At 35.9% G+C, this 21527-nt stretch overlaps 2 protein-coding genes and 1 long non-coding RNA gene across 3 annotated transcripts in view; 1 reads left to right on the forward strand and 2 right to left on the reverse strand.

The window, feature by feature from the left end:
* The window catches only part of LOC134674010 (uncharacterized), a 90927-nt gene that overhangs the window by 35151 nt on the left and 34249 nt on the right, over nucleotides 1–21527 (forward strand). The gene's annotated exons all lie outside the window — the stretch shown is intronic.
* On the reverse strand, nucleotides 14918–17468 carry LOC134673950 (uncharacterized). Its single transcript, XM_063531995.1, has 3 exons — nucleotides 17309–17468; nucleotides 16359–16502; nucleotides 14918–16107 (listed from the first exon to the last, which is right to left on the reverse strand). Exons 1-3 carry the CDS (start codon nucleotides 17370–17372, stop codon nucleotides 14918–14920), a joined length of 1398 nt encoding a protein of 465 aa, XP_063388065.1. The 5' UTR covers nucleotides 17373–17468.
* Nucleotides 17557–20534, reverse strand: LOC134673949 (uncharacterized). Its single transcript, XM_063531994.1, has 3 exons — nucleotides 20328–20534; nucleotides 19447–19563; nucleotides 17557–19371 (listed from the first exon to the last, which is right to left on the reverse strand). Exons 1-3 carry the CDS (start codon nucleotides 20395–20397, stop codon nucleotides 18425–18427), a joined length of 1134 nt encoding a protein of 377 aa, XP_063388064.1. The 5' UTR covers nucleotides 20398–20534; the 3' UTR covers nucleotides 17557–18424.

Raw genomic sequence — 21527 nt, forward strand, 5'->3', positions numbered from 1 at the left:
TACAGCAACATTGCTCCCAACTCTGATTTAATATATCACGAATTTTATACATTATTAATCATAAAACGGGACTTAAAACGCTTAAAACTTAATTATACGCGATTCAGTTTTAAAATTGAATATTTGGTTCGAACTGTCTTTATCAATGTCCATAAAATATATGGAGGGTAGGTACGTCTACCCACCATAATAAAAAATATATTTGTCAATGACTCTGTCCAACTGCTGTGGTTAAAGTTCATAACGAAAATTTTATTTATTAAATCTTTAAATAATAAATACAACGTAGCGGTACTACCACTTAAGACTGTAACCTACATGGATTACAGCAATGCACATAGAAAATGTGCTAAATGCGGAGCAACGGCTGTTGAAGCAGCCAGAGTGAAATTCACAGTTTTAGTGGGTTCAGAAGGAACTGAGTTATAATGCATCTGGAAAGCGTATTAATTAACCGTGAAGAAATGTATAAATACAAGTTGGAAATCTGTGTAAAATGCCGTGTGTAAAGTGTAGTGTATCTGTGTGTAAAGTCTAACAGGTAGGCATGCCTAATGTTATTTGTATTACACTGGAAACTTCGTGAATGCGCTTTATTAATGTCATTTTTTTTATTAAGTTGTCAGGGTTTAATTTTCAGTGTATATTTCTATATGTAAAACATTTTTTTAATAAATAAAATTATACAATGTTATAAACATATATATATATATATATGCCTTTTATTTAAATCAATTGATAATACCACATCAAGGGGTAATATTTGCATCTTTCATATATTTCGTGATATGAAGATAACAAATATGTTTATCAACAGAATTACTACCTACCAATACCCGCCAGGCTAAACCGGTTGTCAACTTTAGTTCTTGGTACACAACGCGGCGCTACTAGTATAAACGTATAAACGTTTGGGGACATTTTTTTGTATGGAGTTATCGTTCTTCTCCTAGTGAGTATTATATTCTTTGCTCAGGTTAGTGTAAGGAAGTTTAATTTTAATAGTCAAATTTATATAAATGTATTTACCTACCCTTTCCATAGGCAAAATTATCTCGATACCTTCATAGTTTTAAATTAAGTCAAACTGGTTGTAACATAACTTAGTATAAAAGTTGTTTTATCTTTAATTTCCTGTGACAGAAAAAGCTAGAATTTCGTTTTGAAATGTCATCTGTGTAATATATATTTTTATGTGTATGATGTATTTTTTTAAATTAATACTTATGTTGCTTATAAAAGGAATGCACAATATACCTACAAATGAAGTATTGATATACTGAGTACAAATTACAAATGATTTTTTAAGCTTATTTTAATTTTGACTTATATTTTATTTTTAAAGTTAATTGTAATGAGAAGATGGATAAGACAAGGCGTGGTTGTTTTAAGCGATATATAATTAAAAATATTTATATTCCTAATAATCGTTTAATATAACCACGTCTTAAATCGATGTTTTCTTTAAATATAGTTGTTACACTTATTGGTGAGTTTTATTATTCTATGTACAGTTTGCAAAACTACATACATATTTGTATGCGGGAGTTACTAAGCTAATAATTTTGCTGACTGGTCATACATACACCGTGAAATTTTAGTGGTTGTTTTCCCGCGGCAGGGCGATTTGCTATCGGTAGTACTTTCGAATTATGATAGACAAACTTAGAAATAAACTGTTTTCCAAAAAAAAAAAATTACAAAAAAAAACCTAAACTCGAACAAGCGAAAAAGTAATGCACTAAAACTGCAAGTCGACGACAGTTCCCGATATTGTATTACAGATAAACAAATAAACAAGCACATGTTACTTTTTTAAACTGTGTAACAGGCTAGAGTGCTTTACTGTTTGACAACTGAAATTCAAATTTACTTAGACTGTTCCTTCACGTTTAACAGTTGAAATAAAACCTTTTTTTTAGTTTGATGATTGCCATTACGTTGTGTCAACTTTGGTAAATCGAATAATTACATCCTCTTTGCTTATTAAACTAATGTGATAACAGATCCTGTCAATGTCATCACTGCTATTTCTAGTAAAATGGATCGACATTACGAATATTCTAATTTAGAGTACGTCGCGATGGTGCAGCTGTACGCTAGGGTTAACTACGACTCCCACGCCGCCCGGCGACTTTACGCGGAACCGGACCATTTACAGTCGCTGCGTCTTCGGGGGATTTTAAACCCCCAAGTTCCACACGGACGAATAATTGTCGCCGCAACACAGCGGCTGCTTAACCACGGGCAGCTTCAAACGCCAGCACATGCACAGGGCAGAGGTGATTGTGTATTGAACGTGGCGGATTGCAGTTCGAACAATTATTGCGGTATCGGGAAGTTTAAGTGTTTGTTTAAGTTTTTGATCATTAAAAGCTTGATCTTAAGGTGGATGTCTAGGGATGGGATGCCGATTATCAGCCAAAAGATGGCGTCACTGTGCACGAATTGTGGATTTTCACTATTTCTCCCAAAATACAAAGTTTCATAAGATGTGTTGATATGTGCGAAAACTATAAAAAATACTACATCCAAATCGAGACATGTTCAACTCAACATTGTCTCATTTCGTTATTACCGGAATCCAACTGCAAAATATTGCAATTTCTTGCATTCACGCACACTTACGTACTTAAAGTCACCTTAAAGTCAGTGTCAAATGTCAGCAGATTCGTAATGTTACAGTAAAGTAACCTAGAGGGCGCAGCGGATGAAATGTTTATTGTTGAAAAAAGATTGGAAATTAAATAATAAATTCTTGTTTGAGCAACGATTAAGAATTGCAAGGCATTCAGAAGCAACTAATGTTTTCGACCATCAACTGTCATGTGCTCGTGGCACCCGTAGCCTCTATTTTGAAAAAAAATCAGATTGTAGCTAAGATACATGGTTCAAACCCCGACAATGCCAGTTTTTTTTTATTTTATAATTTTAGCATTCTCTTTTGAATTATTTTAAGCGTATGTTATTCTTCGAAACTAAACTTAGTGAGTAAAATATTTTCAGTATTTTAATTATTTTTTAATAATATTATGGGAAGATTTATAAAAGTATTTTTATTTTCCGGTTTTCAAAGGATAAATAATGATTAAAATAATTAAAAAAAAGTCATGCATGAGGCTAATTAGGATCGCAGAATAAGACATAAGAAGTCAACTATCGACGAAGTATAGCTGGTCAAGCAGATCTTGTCAGTAGAAAAAGGCGGCAAATTTGAAAAATGTAGGCGCGAAGGGATATCGTTCATAGAACATTTGGATTTCGCGCCTTTTTAGGGTTCCGTACCCAAAGGGTAAAACGGGACCCTATTACTAAGACTTCGCTGTCCGTCCGTCCGTCCGTCCGTCCGTCTGTCACCAGGCTGTATCTCACGAACCGTGATAGCTAGACAGTTGAAATTTTCACAGATGATGTATTTCTGTTGCCGCTATAACAACAAATACTAAAAACAGAATAAAATAAAGATTTAAAAGGGGCTCCCATACAACAAACGTGATTTTTGACCAAAGTTAAGCAACGTCGGGAGTGGTCAGTACTTGGATGGGTGACCGTTTTTTTTTTGCATTATGGTACGGAACCCTTCGTGCGTGAGTCCGACTCGCACTTGCCCGGTTTTTTTACTGACAAGATTTGCTTGACCAGGTATAAAATAAGTTTCCAAAATTTTATTGAAATGATATACCTACATGAAATAATCAAATACAACACATTTACTTAAAATAACTTTTAAAATAAGGCATATAAAATTACCAAAAAATGAAACAAAATAAATAAATAAATACAAAAAGAAATGAGTCTATGTTCGTGGTTTGAACCTTGTCATGCTGTTCAACTTGTTAGACTTATACTCAGTAGCTAAAAGCCACTAGACCATTTGACCATAGTAGACCCGGGCGAAAAATGCCTTCTTATTTAAGTAACCCATTACTGTCAAAAATATTAAGTTTGAATTGATTTGAAATATAATTTTTCATTGTCAACTTATTGACATCCAAACGTTGCGAGCATGTTGTACTTTAAACCATTTGGCAACATCGCACGGGGAATTCTTCTAAAAATGTATGTCCTTTTATATTTTGATATTTATGGATATATGAGGATTCTTCTACTTATGTTGCAAATTGATTAAATTATCGAGAGAAAAATGCTAATGCAAAGAAAACAAGAAATATCCGTTTCATTTCTCATGCTATTGATTCGGTTAAATTGTGTTCTAATGTATGGGGAAGACAAACTAATTATAGCCAGCCTTTTATGAATGTAGTATGATACCATAGGGTATGTTGCTTTACGCACACTAGCGTCCCTTCCCCTCCCCCTGACGCAACCCCCCCTTTTTGCATGAAATATGTCCCGGTTCACAGTTTTTTACATTTTTTGAGGAAAGAATATATTTTAGGAAAAAAGTGTCAATGAAAGAAATAATCCTTAATAAATTAGTGTTGAGTCGCTCACTCGTGAAGCACCTCATTTGTACCGCTCATTTTGTTAATTTGTCGCAGTACTTCATACCGCAAAAATGTCTTACATCACACCTCTATTCATTTTACTCATTTACTCGCGCGCATCACAAACACCTCTTGTCACACAAATCATTCACACACTTCAAATTTCAAAAAACTCTTATCCTTTCAATTTCACTCGCGACCCTGAAATCTCATACGTTCCTCATAACCTCGCAAAAGAGTCCCTGGATCGCGCGAGGCGCTCGAGGTGCTCACCCCTCACCCGCTCGCCGACACTCGAAACTCAAATGAAGAAACGAGTAATGGACGTAATGGTCCACACTGTCAACTGCCGAACTACAAACCTTATTGCAACGACAAAAGGTCCACCGAGAAAAGCGTTGAGTTTGTACCGCTCACCGGCTCTTTGTGACATGAATACCTCAAAATGAAACAACGAATTAGAAATATCCAAAGAGGGAGTGAGACAGACACGCGCCGTACTTCAATATCGCCTCGCGTCACCACCGAAAATACGTTAAAAATTAAACACGAAAGACAACAAGCGTAAGCGCTGCAAGCTTTCATACATCTTACGCCTTTTTGATCCTAAATTACGTGTCAAAATGGCGCGATAAATTAATCTTCAAAACGAATTTCGACGTGTTGCTTCTCTGTCGCACTTGTAAATTCGTACGTAAGTGTGACAGGGAGGCAACATGACGAACTTGGTTCGCGGTACGCCCTCTGTATACCAGGCGGGCATTTACGAAGCTTGGTTAGAAACAGAAATCCTTTAAGTGACTAAAATATTATTGAAATATAATACGGTAGCGTACACAATTTATGATAATTTCAATAAGTTTCAAGTTTATTAAATAAAAAGTAAGTATAATTTGCATAGGTAAAATAAACATGTAGATGTAAATTATACCGATTTGAATTTGCAATACTTTTTATTAACATTCTTTGTAAACGTCTTCGAACTGACAAGTTATGATTATGACATATTTATATTTATTTTGTCCGTACCAAAGAGCATATAATCACTTCGTTCTAGTTCTCTAGAGCTAATTTTAGTTCTCTAATACCTAGTAATAATTCTTATAATCATAACAAAATATGGACATAGTTTTCGCCAGTAAATATACCCGCGGATCTTCCTTGGTGCCTTTTGCATGAAAAAATGAAGTGTAAATGTAGACGGTGCGGCCGGCTCGAATGGTGCTTTGTTTATGTTTATTATCATATTGATGATATTACTGTTAAATTATAGGTGGTAAGTTAGTCACTTCTATATAATAATGATTGTGAAAATATTGAATTTGTTCTCCTTAAGAAATATATCACTACATATTATAAAACAAAGTCCCCCGCCGCGTCTGTCTGTTTGTGGGTTTGTTTGTATGTTCGCGATAAACTTATAAACTACTGGACGGATTTTCATGTGGTTTTCACCTATCAAAAGAGTGATTCTTGAGGAAGGTTTAGGTGTATAATTTGCTAACCCGTGCGAAGCCGGGGCGGGTCGCTAGTGATTATTATACTTAAAATTATATCAAGTAGCAAGGAGGAGGTCTAAACAATCTAACAATAAAAAAGAGCTACATTAGAACAAGTTTCATAATACTGGAGTCAGTTATGTAACGCTGCCATACATGACCCAAAAAATTTTTATTAAGCTATGAGCTTCATCACATCTGATATTTGAGTAATTCTAAGCATTTCTAGCGTGAAGTGGGGGGGAGGGTGGGGTACAAAGACGGCCGCCATCCGTCATCTTTAAAAAAAATCTACTCTGATCCTGGTGGGTACTAGGGCAAGTTTGGTATCATTTTCGTATAAACCAAAGACGTAGAATTCATTGCTGATATTTGTTTTTTCAATTTCATAGTAATTTTACAAGAAAAACGTAAAAAGGTGAAAAATTTGGTTGGAGATTTTTGCTACGCGGAGCCGAAACTACAAAAGATAGAAAGTTGAAATTTGCACACTAGATTACATTTATAAAGTGTACAAGAGATAAGAAGCGATTTTGAGAAATTCAACCCCTAAGGGGGTTAAAAAGGGGATGAAAGTTTGTATGGGGTTCAAGTTTTATTTTAAGCTAGGAATTTGAAACTTCGTAAAACGATATATTATTAAAATACAAGAAAACTAATTTCAGCGTTTTTGAAAATTCATCCCCTAAGGTGGTGAAAAAGGAGTTGAAAGTTTGTATGGATATCAAAAAAATTTTCGAACGCGGGACTTGAATCTTTGTATTTGGGGATATTATTAAAAGACAGGAAAAGTAATTTCAGCGTTTTGTAAAATTCATCCCCTAACAGGGTTAAAAAGGGGTTGAAAGTTTGAATCCATTACAAATCCGAGTAGACACACATTTCTTATTGGCTCCCAGGCTTGAAATGCTTAGAATTACTCAAGGAACATATGTGATGAAGCTCATAGCTTAATAAAAAATTTTTGGGTCAACTTTATAACTGCTTCCGCTATAAAAGCAGCAAATTAAGTTAGGTACTTTATGTTCTTAGTTTGATTCTAAAATTATCTTTCTCCTAAAAGTTCTATTCTTAACCTCCAGAATTGCACTCCAATGAAATATTACTACTCATTTATTTATAAAGGAAGTGATGAATACATAAATATGTATATACATTAAATATTTTTGTTGCCGTTGGAGTTAATGGAATAGTCGACGCTGAAAATATGCTAGTACCTCACCTCATTTGAAGTAAGACATTGTAACACCTCATTTTAGAAAATGAGGTACTCATACAAACTCATTTTAAATTGATGTCCTACCCATCACTATAATAAATTCTTAGTAAAAAAGGTCATATTGATTTTTTTACATGATGCACATTCATGTATTAGCTTGTTAAAATTCGAAATAACATAGTTTTTACTTAGGATTCGAAACTCATTTATTATACACGGTGTAACACGAGGAAACCGAATAATTTTGACAGCGTATTCCTGATCATATTTAGAGACAAAAATGTCCTATAAACTTTTTTGAAATGCGGCTAGTTTCAGAGTTAATACCAATTTAAAAAAATAAAACAAGTTTTTATTGTTACATAGTTCAAAACGCCTTTTTGATGGCGATGTTGTTACTATGGGATTTAGTCTAAATATCCTTATTGATATGTCAAAAAGTGACAATTAAGTAACACGTTGCAAAAACTATGTTTTACGAAAAAAAAGTAAAAATCCATGTTAACTGACAAGTTTACCAATAACATTTACTTTTTATGTACATACATATATATTCAAAAAATTAAAAAATGGCGGCCAAGTGCGAGTCGGACTCGCGTTCCAAGGATTCCGTATATTACACAATTTTTAACAATGTATTTTTTTTTTATTTAGATATTTAATTCAGGGAACAAGGCCCATATTACAAATACCTTACAGACTAACATACATATGTATTTTATAAACTTAAAACTAAACATTATTTATGCGAAACGTGAGTGAAATCTTTAAAAAATCCGTAGGAGTCGGATCAAAAACTGTAATTAAGTCCGACTCACGCTTGACTGTACATTTCTAATAGGTTTTCCTGTCATCTATAGGTATAGACCTATTTTATGTATTTTTTCAAAATTTTAAACATAGTAGTTTCGGAGATAAAGGGGGAGGGGGGAATAGTCATTTTTTGCCTATTTTCTTGAATAACTTCTAAAATGTTTATTCGAAAATTATAAAAAATATATATTTGAGATCCTTACAATGAGCTCTTTCATTTGATATGTAACATGATACAGTTTGAAAATTTTTATTTTTAATTTTTTCATTTACCCCCCAAAAGTGGCCCCATGTTTAAAATTCATTTGTTTACAAACTTACATATGTGTACCAGATTTCAACTTGATTGGTCCAGTAGTTCCGGAGAAAATCGGCTGTGACAGACGGACAGACAGACAGACGCACGAGTGATCCTATAAGGGTTCCGTTTTTTCCTTTTGAGGTACGGAACCCTAAAAACAATAAAAAAAATTGTTTTCGCGAAATTGACCTAAACTCATACAAACATTTTTTCCTTCTTTTAATTTGACCTCAGACCTCATTAAATAAAATCTTTCGCATTTCTTGAGGACACCTTGTATAATAAGTGTTATAAAATGAATATAACCTTTTTTACTAAGAATTTAATAAGGAACTATTTCTTTCATTGACACTTTTATCCTAAAATGTATACATGAGGTCAAAAAAAAGGAAAAGATGTAATATGTGTTTAGGTCAATTTCGCCAAAAAAAATTGTGTTTGGTTATTTTTTTTAATTTTATGAATGAAATTGTATATAAAAATTAAATGCTATTGGTAAACTTGTCACTTAAAATGGTTTTTTTTTCCTAAAACTTAGTTTTTGCAAAGTGTTACTTGTCACTTTTTGACATATCAATAAGGATATTTAGACTAAATCCCATAGTAGCAACATCGCCATCAAAAAGGCGTTTTGAACTATGTAACAATAGAAACTTGTTTTTTTTTATTGGTATTAACTCTGAAACTAGGCGAATTTCAAAAAAGTTTATAGGACATTTTTGTCTCTAAATGTGATCAGGAATACGCTGTTAAAATTATTCGGTTTCCTCATGTTACACCGTGTATAATAAATGAGTTTCGAACCCTAAGTAAAAACTATGTTATTTCGAATTTTGACAAGCTAATACATGAATTAGGTGCATCATATAAAAAAATAAATATGACCTTTTTTATTAAGAATTTATTAAGGATTATTTCTTTCATTGACACTTTTTTCCTAAAATGTATACTTTCCTCAAAAAATCTAAAAAACTGTGAACCGGGACATATTTCATGCAAAAAGGGTTGGTTGCGTCAGGGGGAGGGGAAGGGACGCTAGTGTGCGTAAAGCACCATACCCTAAGGTATCATACTACATTCATAAAAGGCTGGCTATAATTAGTTTTTCAAAAAGCACAATTTGACCGAATAAGTATATGAAAGAGGGTCATTGTTGTTGTAAAAGGTGTGCAGGAAATGATACGTTTCTGCACTAGAGCAGTTTAGGTTCCAATTCCAAGTACGATTTTATTATTCTTTTTACAATAAGCAATTGAAATTTGGGTATAAATGGATTTGTTATACAATTTCCATTCTGATATTTGACTCCCCATTCCATAAATTACTTTTGGCCAAATTGTTAATTGAAAATACCTACTCTCAAAAATACCTACTATAAAAATGTATTTAAAAAAACACATGCATTTTACTTTCCTCGTATGCGAAATGAAAAGTAGAGTGTTTTAACTCGGGTGAAAGGCAGCATTTTTGAAAAAAAACCAGGCAAGTGCGAGTCGGACTCGCGCACGAAGGGTTCCGTACCATAATGCAAAAAAAAAAAACGGTCACCCATCCAAGTACTGACCACTCCCGACGTTGCTTAACTTTGGTCAAAAATCACGTTTGTTGTATGTGAGCCCCATTTAAATCTTTATTTTATTCTGTTTTTACTATTTGTTGTTATAGCGGCAACAGAAATACATCATCTGTGAATATTTCAACTGTCTAGCTATCACGGTTCGTGAGTTACAGCCTGGTGACAGACAGACGGACAGACGGACGGACAGCGAAGTCTTAGTAATAGGGTCCCGTTTTACCCTTTGGGTACGGAACCCTAAAAATATCATCTACTAATGTTATTGTTATGCACAAGCAGAAGATATTATAGAATCTTGTTTATTTACAAGAAGATGACATTTTTCTCCACATACCTATATATTTTTGAGAAAAATATAGCTAGGTATTTTAGTTTAAAAATCATTGTTACAATAAATATAGGCTTTTCCAGAGAACATTTACCGAAACGAAAGCAGAATTCACAAGGGTTTTCGGTGGACGACCGTAACGCGAATGATTGTTTGGACTGACCTTTCTATAAATATATAAATGTATTTTATTGTGTAATAATCATAATAATTATTAAGTTATATTAAATCTGGGAATGAAATTATATCAGAAAGGAGATTCTTAAATGAGTAGGTATACTCGTAACATGCTTTGTGCATTAAATATACCTCCCTCTATTGAGTGAAAATAAAACAAAATACACAGGTAATCTGTGTTGCGGTTTTAAAGTGCCATCTGTTACACCTTTGACAAATTAAAAATGATTTCTTGTCAAATGAAGTCGCCATGTTAGAATTACACCGATACTATAAGAATCACTCACACAAACAAGCAATGAGGCAAAATTTTACCAATATTCAAAGGCTTTTTTCTTAATAATTTTAATCAAAATCTAGTATTTTTTTACGTTAAGCGAAGACAGAAATATATATACTACCCAAACATTACATATACAAGTGAAGAAACCCTATATAATAGGAGCTAGGGTGCCAAGAAAGTTGTATGAAAATCGAGCAAGGAGAACCACCTTAACTTGTTATGTTTACTTTTAAGGATCTGCAAACTAACTGCACGTAAAATGTGTGAAGGAAAAATAAATGGAACTACTTTTTAGGTTATTTTGTTTCATTCACTCAAAAGAATTAGGTAGGTACAGTCAGCAGCAGATATACCTGAGCGGGCAAGGTGTCCAAGAAAACATATACACTTCAATCGTCATAAAAATAAGGACATCTAAGATGTCATTTTCACGTAGGCTTTCAGTTCCTCACAAATACCTTAACTTCTGAGTTTTTCTTTAATACATACACATACACCCTTATTTAATCACAATGACAATAACGGTTAAAAAGTCAGTGGTAACTAAGCAATCAAATTCAAGCTGCTGTCATTAATACCTACACGCACTGCCAATCACGTACGTCAGCAGCCAGGGTGCCACCAGTTGCTAAGCAGTTGTTATTTCAATGGTAACTAAGCATCAACATTTTATCTGTTTAACTTTAAAATAAATACTGTAGCACTACGAATTGACACCTCCTTTCTTAAAGAAGTATTTTATCGTTAAGTGTCAAACTTATTCAATAAATAAGTAGGTTCTACTAGAATGATCGGTTTTTTTATTTTAACTGTCATATGCGGCTGTTCTTCCAAACCGTTGATCATATTATGTACCTATGTTAATATATTTATTTAGCCCACTTATTGTACTAAAATATACTATACAGGGTGGCCCATTTAGATCGGCCAGTATGGGAAAATCTGATACTATAAGATATACACCGATCTCTTCTTAGGAATCATGTCATCGATTTTAGTAACACGAAAAACTGCATTCATACATTTAAAAAAATGTGTACTCAGCTCGGGAATCGAACCCCGAACGTTTTGAAAAATAAAACTAAGACTATTTCTATTTAGATATCGATTGTGTAGGTCTTAAGCAATAAATGTTACTATGAAACATGATGTCTGAAATTAATAAAATGCATTGTTTTTATATCCTTTAATTTAATTTAGTCAGTTTTCGAAGAGACCAGCATTTTTAGGGTTCCGTACCCAAAGGGTAAAACGGGACCCTATTACTAAGACTCTGTTGTCCGTCCGTCTGTCCATCCATCCGTCCGTCCGTCCGTCTGTCACCAGGCTGTATCTCAGGAACCGTGATAGCTAGACAGTTGAAATTCTCACAAATTATGTATTTCTGTTGCCGCTATAATAAGTAACAAGAAATACTAAAATCAGAATAAAATAAAGATTTAAGTGGGGCTCCCATACAACAAACGTGATTTTTGAGATATCAAATGGCATTCCGCACAGGAGTAATCTAAGTAACGCCCACTGCGGGTTCAAACCTACAACGTCCTGATAGAAAGTCGTACATACCTACGCTACATGTGACATTATCTTCAAAAATTATATAAACTAATGCGAAATTAACATAAAACCAGAAGACACAAATTAATAATAGAAATGGAACCCAAAAAAAAACAAAAAGCTGTATAATCTCTAGGTGCGTACGACTGAGATTTGAACCCGCGGTCTCTGCTTTGAAAAGCAAACGCCTGTTACTGAGACCACGACGTGCCTTGACAATTGGCTCTAAATTCGGCTTCAGTTAGCTTTTGCTATGTGTCATTCGTCTTGACGATTCTGTTAAAAGAAATAGTTTGCAGTAAGTTGACCGAGAGGCTCCTGTCAAATGGTTGAAAGGCAAAACGTGAGATAGATGTATGTGATGACAAGACTGTACTGCTTTCGATGATTGTCAAAACGCAAACCTGAAATTAGCATGGCTATCTTTTATTCAATATTCGACCATACTTGTATGCTTTAAAGTCTATTTTTCCATATTGTTCAGATATATTTGACACGTTGACCGCTTAGATACCATTGGTTTTTTGACAGCTAAGGTATCAATGACTTGTTGTAAGTGTAGAAATTAATGAATAGCGACTGTTAACATATTTGTGACACGTTGAGCGCTCACAAGTAAATACTACCATGACAGTCAACAACTTTTTGACAGTTTAAACCAGAGGCGTAACTAGGGGGGGGTTGGAGGGGGCACGTGCCCCGGGCGCCGTCCAAGGGGGGGGGCGCCAAAATGGGCAAAATACCTCCCATAGAAAATGGACCAGCCAAAATGTAGGACACAGCCAAATTTTTTTTTCGCGACTTGCTCAGTAGGTGTAATCCCAAAATCTCCCTGGCAAGGAAAATGCAGTTATTTTTTAGCCAACCTGTATACAGGATGGTCCAAACCTTGACGTCCAAAAATTTTTTTTAGTATCGTCGTCGTGGGTTATCAGAATATACACCCCATGTATATACCCCATGATTAGCCGATTTTTCGTAGTTTACGAGTTTAACTTTTAACTATTGTTAAGAAATTCCGGGGTGAAGCTTTGCTTTGCTTTTATGTCTTCTAAAATACATGTTCGTGGTATTTGCACATACAACATGAAATAGCGATGGGGAAGTGACACCATAAAATAATAGTAGAAATAACAAAAGAGGACGTTTTTTAGTGAATTACTAATTTGGAAGCTTTCCACCTCAGTTCCTTTGACCGGCGACTCTGAAAAATTAGGACTATTAAGTATCACTTTTTTGACCTTTTAAAAAAACTTAGGGTCTAGCAGTTTCTAAAATAACAAAAAGTCCTTGAAATCGCTTGTATTTTATCATTATTTATTTTTTATTTATTTAGGTAAGGGCAACATCTAAGCTTGAACTCAGCTCAACTCAGCCAAGTGAGGATGCTGTTGTTTTAGCAACTGCGCCGTTGGTCAAGGATTGTTACAAAAAGAAACAATAAAGTTCAATAGTTTTTTATTTAATTAAATCTTCACCCCAGAATTTCTTAACAAACGTTAAAAGTAATAAAAATCATAATTCGAAAACTACGAAACGTCGGCTAACGTACATATTCTGATAGCCCACAGCGTGAGAAATTAAAAAAAATTATGGACGTGAAGGTTTGGACCACCCTGTATAAGACATGCCGTGATAACATCGCTCGTTCTGTGATACTAGAAAGTCGTGAAAAACCTGTGTCAGGTTTCGATGTGGGATCGGGACAATCTAGTCCAATTCAATCCCACCAAGACTCAATTTTGCGCGTTTAGGGCTAAGAAAACCTCATTTTTCAAGGCACAAGCCTTCCCATGTGAGTATTGGGAGCCTCGGTGTTGAGATCTCCATCAGTGACGTCCAATAATTTCGTAGCCACCTTGCTGGGTAGGCTGCGCTCGTATCCAAAAAAAAAACTCGGAGTGCTCAATAAAGGGAGGCGATACTTTACTCTGGGGTAGACAGATCCCATTTATTGAGTACTGCTGTCACCTTTGGGCAGGAGCATCTGGATGCCACCTTGGACCCTTCAAATCAGTCCAAAGGCGCGCTGTACCTGTGAATAGTCTACGATCCCAAACTCACAAGCGATATTGAACCTTTAAGTCTAAGGAGATCTCCAAAAAATAAGTGTATAAGTTTTAAAATGGTCGGCAACGCGCATGTGACCGCTGACCATCAGGTGGGTCGTAAGCTTGTTAGCCACCGATGTACTAAAAACACTTTTTTGTCTCAATTAAAAGTAAACTGTAAGTAATAAGTAAAAAAGTAACTCTTTCGTTAGTTCATTTCGTTTGGGGGGGAGGGGGGGGCGCAAATTTGGTGCCTGCCCCGGGCGCCATATCCTCTAGCTACGCCTCTGGTTTAAACGTTTACCTCTCTTTGAGCACCTGGAGTGTATAGCGACTTCTGCTGCTGACTGTACTACTGCAGTGCTACTACTGGTGTTAGGTCACTTTCGAGTTTCGTTCGACATATCTATAAATCTGGCATTTCTTAACATTATTTAAAAAAAAGATTACACATCGACTGTATATCGATAGCAGAATCATTTCGTTGCGGGAAAACAACCACTAAAATTTCACGGTGTAGGTATACTTACTCTTACCTACGTCGTTGATTTGTTATGTCAATTTGTGTAAGAATATCCCTATAATATTTATTTATTCGCATTATTTGTATAAAAGTAAGGTAAAGAAAAGGACATATAATTGGAAACTTTATTCTTAAAAATACGTTATTGCTTCTTACAATCAAGAGTTGTACACAAAGAATTACCGTTGAGCAAACAGTAACAAATATTACAGTCGACCTTGTAAGCAGTTCCTTTCGGGCAGTCGATACCGTGCTGCAGCATCGGTATTACCTCCACAGATATGCTCGCCTTGTCGCATTTCATATCAGTACAAATTACTGTCTGACTGTCAGAGAGGCATAGGCAATTATTGCAGTCATTAACGTAATTATGCAATGGCTCGCAGTAGCCGTGCATGCTGCTCAACTCGACACTCTCACTTTTCACGTCCGAGCATATGCTTTCAGTCTCGCACCATTGCCATTTCTCGTCATTAGCCGTAACGCAGGAACATTTTAAACAATTCAATTCGTAAGACGTCGACAGAACGCAGCCTTCCCTTATAGTTCTGATTAAAGACTCTTCCTTCTTGCAAGGTCTCACCGTGCACGCGAACATGGTTTTTCCAGATTCATGTTTCAAGCACACGCAAGTGTTGCAGCCTTTTCTATACTTGGTTCCGATCTTACAAGTGTGGAGCGCTACTGGGCGGTCTACTAACTCGAAATAGCGCTCATCTATGTCCAATAGATGCCTTCTTGTTGACGGGCTTACGTTCCCAAGACAGCGCTTTGCCGAGCATACCATTCGACCTTCACTATCGCAGAAGCATAAATTGCAATCAACATTGAATATTTTATTAGGAGGTCTGGAATGGCAGTAATAACGGTCTTCAAATTTCGTGTCCGTACAATTTCCGCACAGAAGTCTGTTATTTCTCAGACAAGTGCAGGTTTGGCAGTCTAGTTGATATTTCTGATCCACCGTACACTCCGCGTAAACATCTACAGGTTCCCCTAATTCTGTTGACCGTTCTTTCATTACTGGGTCGTTTTCATCGCATTCCTTTTTGGTGCATAGCTCGGGATCTAATTGTCCCGTGCTGGGACAGAAGCAGACGTTGCATCCTTGGAGATACAGTTTCATGGGGTCGCAGGATTTTCCGCTTGAGACTTCAACGGCATGGAGTACTTGGAAGATGTCTCGGCAGATGGGGTTTGGCCAGATGCCGTCCTCGCCGCAGACGCAGAGCACGGAGCCCCGGCGGTAATGCACGTGGGGCTCGCAGGCCGTGGGGGTGGAGCGCCAAGCGCCATGACCTTGCATGCCTACGTTGATGTCTTGTATGGCATCTATAGAGGAATTGGTTTAAGTGATTATCAAGAGAAACTAGATAGGTAACGTAAAAATTTTGTATTGTAATACATAATCAGTGATATACTGCTTGCTTTGTGGATGTTGAAGCGAATCTGCACTAGAGGAGTCAAATTCACGGTTAAGAAATAAAGGATTGCGGACCAGATGTAATAAAATACCTATAAGTGATGTCAAGTAATATGAATACTATGACCAAGAAATTTAATTATTTAAGTAAATAATTTACCGTTGAAATGTCCAAACATGTCGACTTGAGTGCAGGTCCGGGCCTCGCAGATGTACGCGCTGTTTTTACAACGGCACCAATTGCAATCGTTCAGGATTTTGTCTCCCTTAGCGCAGCGCTGGCGACGTATAACTTCACTTTGCTCTGAAGAAAGTCTTGATTATTAACAAAATTATTTTTATTTTATGTACCGACAGAAGAGGAAGACCGAGAATAAATTATTTCAACCAAATAAAGGAAAAGGTTCAGGTCGTGTCATACCAGAAGGTTAAGGAGTTGGCAGAGGACCGGATGAGTTGGAGATTGCTTCACCGATAAGAGCACAGCTCTTAAATATAAAGAAGAAGAAGATGTACCGACAATGTACCTATACTGCTCATACTTACATACTACTTATTATTTTAAAGTAGGTATTTGGTGGAGCTAGTGCGCAAAATTCTGAAGGAGAATGAACTGTACTGGTCACCGGATCAAAAAAACGAGAAGTATTCTACCGAAAACTATATATAGGTGTTATTAATATTTAAACCGCGACGTGAATTGATATTAAAATCTACGCATTATATTACTTAGTTCATCATATCGCCGCATATTGCAAGAACATGAAATTTGGAAAACATTGTGTGACGAAGACAAATACGGAATAAACGGGGTAAGTCATCTTCTATTACTTATTAACCTTATAATAAAAAAACATACATACGTACATTTAAATAAAATAAAAATATTTTATTCAGTAACTTTAAAACACGTTACAGTTACAGTATCTGCGCTGGTGTCTCTTTTTATGTGAAGTGAGTATTGGTAGGTTAATTTAAAATATCCGGTATATAAAACGAAAACCATAAAACCAATACCTAAAACATACGTTTTTTTTTGCACATTCATTGCGAATATTTTATGTGGGGTATGAAGAGATCATTATAGTTAATAAGAGTGGTTATACTTACCAACATTAACACTAATAACATTGGTAAAACCCAGAGAAATTAACCACAAAACTGTGGTCGCCATCTTGAAATATCAACTGGCAAATTCGTTACATGAATGTCAACTTAGCAACGCGTCCATACATGCATTAAAATAGTAATTAACTTCGATGTCATTGGATGAAATTGAATACCCAGAAATTAAATGTCGAATTTGAATTTTAATTGGTTTTGATAATACATAATCGTGATAACAGAATTGAATTTTGCTATCGTCAAGTCGAAACATTATTATACACACAGCTAACACGGTTTTTATGTATAAAATATACTAAAACACACCAAACTTGTTAGTAGAAAAATCGGTCAAGTCAAGAGCATGTCGGGCCATGCTCAGTGTAGGGTTCGGTAGTTACATGGTATAATAATATACTCCGCCTGGTACTCTCTTCCCGTCTTTTCTAGGTCACCTGGCTGACACAAGCCTACGTCATCATGCGACAGCGCTATATGATAATATGCGATAGCGCTACATATAGCGGCCATGTTATTGTGACGTAGGCTTGTGTCACTCTGGGAAGAGAAGACCATGTTTTATTAGACTATGGGTAGTTAACATTCTGTCTAAATAGGCCAAACGGGGGTCATTAGTAAGTATCATGCACAAGGGGAGTACGTTTGCAGCACTTTGTACGTCTTTTTTACCAAGAAGAGAAGATTTTTTGAAATATCTCAATAATGACTGGACTGAATATATTCGCTATTGTTTTCATTGCAAGTACTTATTTATTAATATTATTTATAGTAGGTACTTTGAAGTAACGCTATATTTTCATTTTAAAAATTCTGCAATAAGGTGCATCGTTTATTTCTAGTTATTTCACAAATTGCAAATATTAATTCCTGTTTCGAAACTGGTTCATAACCGTTGAACAGAATCATTCTGCGGGACCAAAAAATATGCGATGGAAATAAAAATGAAGAGAGCATGTAATGTATCGTCAGGTGACCACCAAAACAACTCGTTAATGAAATAAATTGCAAAAAAAATAGTAATTAAAAGCAAACGCTATGCTATTTAGTAATTAGTGAGTTTTGGTTGTCATCTGATTGTATATTAGTAAAAACATAAGCTTATCAATGACATTTCTTGTCAGTACAAAGCATTTTGCCATTCTTCAAGCAGTGACATAAATTACATTTAACTTTAAAAGCAGTCCCCGGCTTACACTCCCCGGCTTCGAGTAATTTCAGCGATCGTCTCACTGCATCCAAAGGATCATAATTATAGGTCATGAGCGGTCCTCCGTTATGTTTTCTAATTCTCGGACTATTAGCATCAAAGAGGGCTCCGTCATCTATTGACATATCATCTGCGTTCATTTTGGTTTCTTTACCGTCTGCGTCACTATAATAAGCCATCTGAAGCTGATCATCTGGTCTTTTATCTATCTTCTTCTCAACCTTTACGTTGTATCGTGTAGTTGCCTCCGTATTTCGACTAGTTTTAACGTCCACGCCATTCGACCAAACTCCATCTTCGTTGGATGAAAGTATAGTTCTGAACCTCTTCTGGTTTGGGACCAAGGCAGCAATCTCCTTTAAAAGTCCAGGACCGCAGTGTACTAAGGCAGTCGGCCCTAAATTCATTTGACCTTCTCTACTAGATTGAGTCACACTGGTGCTGCACATCAGCTTGTTGGTGTCGACGCAGTAACAAAACTGACATGGCGCCAAAGAATACCAGTTCTTCACTATGCACTGTCCGAATAAATTTTTGCTAGCTTCGCCTTCGGTATTCTTCCTGAAATGAGGCATTTTTACGTCGCATTCATTGATAGTGCAACGCGTAGAATCTACTTCCCCGTTGTCATTACATCTGCATATATTGCACTCAACTTGGACGTATCCTTGGGGTTCACATGTCTTTTTCTTTATAGACTCCATTGGAAGATGACCCAAGACATCGTAACAGACTTTGTGAGGCCATTGGCCTTCTGCTGCGCATATACAACTTGTGAGGTCCTGCTTGTATACTACGTTGGGTTGACATGCTGTTGGTTTCTTTAAGTAGATTACTGGGACTGGGGAAAAACGGTGTTGATTAAAATAAAGATTCAACATAACTAAAAAAAATGGTTGAGAGTAAAATTACAGACCTCTATCACATTCTTTGGCCTTGCAGTCGTACACCCCTTTTGCAGTACATACACACTTGCTACATAAATTTTCGACTGTATCTCCATAGTTGCATGATTCCAAATTCAGCCAATTAACTGCGAAAATCATAAACTTTAAAATTAAGTTTTTATTAATTTAATAATTAAATAAATTAAACGCTTTAACCACTATTTTTGCGGGTTTAAATCAAAATTCAGAAACCATTTAAGGTAATCGTACCTACTAGTGTTCAACATGCTAATGCCCAATAGATGCTATCACCTCTATTGACAATGACTTAAGACGAAACAGGAGCTGAGTTTTAAATATTTTAGGTAAATATACCCTCGAATATACCCGTCTCGCTAACGGAAGCGGCACCTAAAAGTAGTGCGACAAGGACAAGGCGAAAAATCCTGCGTAAAAATCTCAAAAATCGAGGTTTCGTACTCCTCTGTTTCCTCCTCCAAAACTTAACCAATCGTAACCAAATTTGGAAATCTGAATGATTATGAAATTATCTGTGTTGGACCCTTTTGCTTTTTTGGCTAATTGATATCAGTTTTGAATGCCACGCCTCTCATTGCGGCATAGTCAATTAGGCCATTTTGGCCATTTTTGAAGGGCTCTAGCGCCTTAAAAAACAAAAATATCAAAAAAAGCAAAATGGTCCGACACAGATATTGACAATATTAATCTGTGTTGAAGAAATTATTGCTCTAGCTTCAAAAACCACGGAGGAAAACGAGGAGTACGTTTGTATGGAGAAATGACCACTCCTGTTGGCTCTTAAGTTTCAAGATGACATGTACCTAGGTACTGGGGCCGCGTCGAGCTGGTACGTTTACCTTACTTAAGAATTGTGTAATGGCTGTCTTACCAGAATTTTGTGAATGTGTTGATAACACATTCTCAAATACAAATATAAGTGAGAGTATACAATAAAGCATATTTACAAAAGACCATTCCAACACTTGAATCTGTGTTTTAATCAAATCCAATTAGAGAATGCGACGGTTCATGCCTCCGTAAACTCACCTACGATAGTTGCTAATTAAAAATAACCTAATACCTAGAACTTACCTACAACTTGGATGCACCTACCTTAGCTTACCTTACTTTAGGTTAGGAGTTGGAGGGAATCGACGCTGCCACGCTAGACAGAAATACTACAAAGAGAGAAGAGTTCCGGACTGTGGTAACCGACATCCGTGGAGGAAATGGCACCTAAAGAAGAATGAATACCTACCACTAGGGACCAAAACAAATTATTTTTCATCATAATCATCTCAGCCATAAGACGTCCACTGCTGAACATAGGCCTCCCCCTTGGACCTCCATTCGTACCGGTTGGAAGCGACCCGCATCCAGCGTCTTCCGGCGGCCTTAACAAGGTCGTCCGTCCATCTTGTGGGTGGACGTCTTACGCTGCGCTTGCTAGTCCGTGGTCTCCACTCGAGCACTTTTCGACCCCATCGGTCATCTTCTCTGCGCGCAATGTGGCCACAATTATTTTTATTAACTAGGTATTTTGATTTGTATTTATTAGTCACACTACTATATATATACAGTGTGTAATTTCAATACGGGCGAATATTTTTTTAAACGGTGGTTAGCACAGGACAAAAGAAGTAATTGAGATAAGTTTTGCTTAGAAATTAAAATCCACTTGACTTAAAACTTCACACAACTTGCTAAAAAAGAAAAGTACTTAATATCAACATTGCTTGGATATGAAAATTATAGGTACTAAAGATGTAAAATGTTGAAGATAAGATTCCACGCGGACGAAGTCGCGGGCAACAGCTAGTACAATATAAATGTTAACCATATAAAATGCCTCGCAATTTGTTCCGCCCAGAATGAAATCTTCAAATTAGCCAATATTCTAATTCTTAGGGTAAAATCGACAAAAAAAATCGGCCCAATATCGTTGTTTTTATATACTTTTGTAATTATTAGGTACGATTAAAAAATATATTTTAAAATTGGCAGTTCGTTTAGTACGACGTCCGGTTAGTACGACGTAATATCAGCGGTCCCTTGGGCTTCGTTAAAACCGGACTACTGTAATTCTATT

Source organism: Cydia fagiglandana, chromosome 19 (genome assembly GCF_963556715.1).
Source record: "Cydia fagiglandana chromosome 19, ilCydFagi1.1, whole genome shotgun sequence".
Taxonomy (NCBI): Eukaryota; Metazoa; Arthropoda; class Insecta; order Lepidoptera; family Tortricidae; genus Cydia; species Cydia fagiglandana.

Bases quoted from the DNA above. Each gene is read 5' to 3' on its own strand.
- LOC134673950 (XM_063531995.1), bottom strand. From the start codon at position 17,372: ATGGCGACCACAGTTTTGTGGTTAATTTCTCTGGGTTTTACCAATGTT. The intron at 16,503-17,308 runs GTAAGTATAACC...GACTTTCTTCAG, and splicing joins TGTTATTAGTGTTAATGTTG to AGCAAAGTGAAGTTATACGT. The intron at 16,108-16,358 runs GTAAATTATTTA...ATTCCTCTATAG, and splicing joins CATGTTTGGACATTTCAACG to ATGCCATACAAGACATCAAC.
- LOC134673949 (XM_063531994.1), bottom strand. From the start codon at position 20,397: ATGCTTTATTGTATACTCTCACTTATATTTGTATTTGAGAATGTGTTA. The intron at 19,564-20,327 runs GTAAGACAGCCA...TGATTTTCGCAG, and splicing joins AACACATTCACAAAATTCTG to TTAATTGGCTGAATTTGGAA. The intron at 19,372-19,446 runs GTCTGTAATTTT...GTTTTTCCCCAG, and splicing joins GGCCAAAGAATGTGATAGAG to TCCCAGTAATCTACTTAAAG.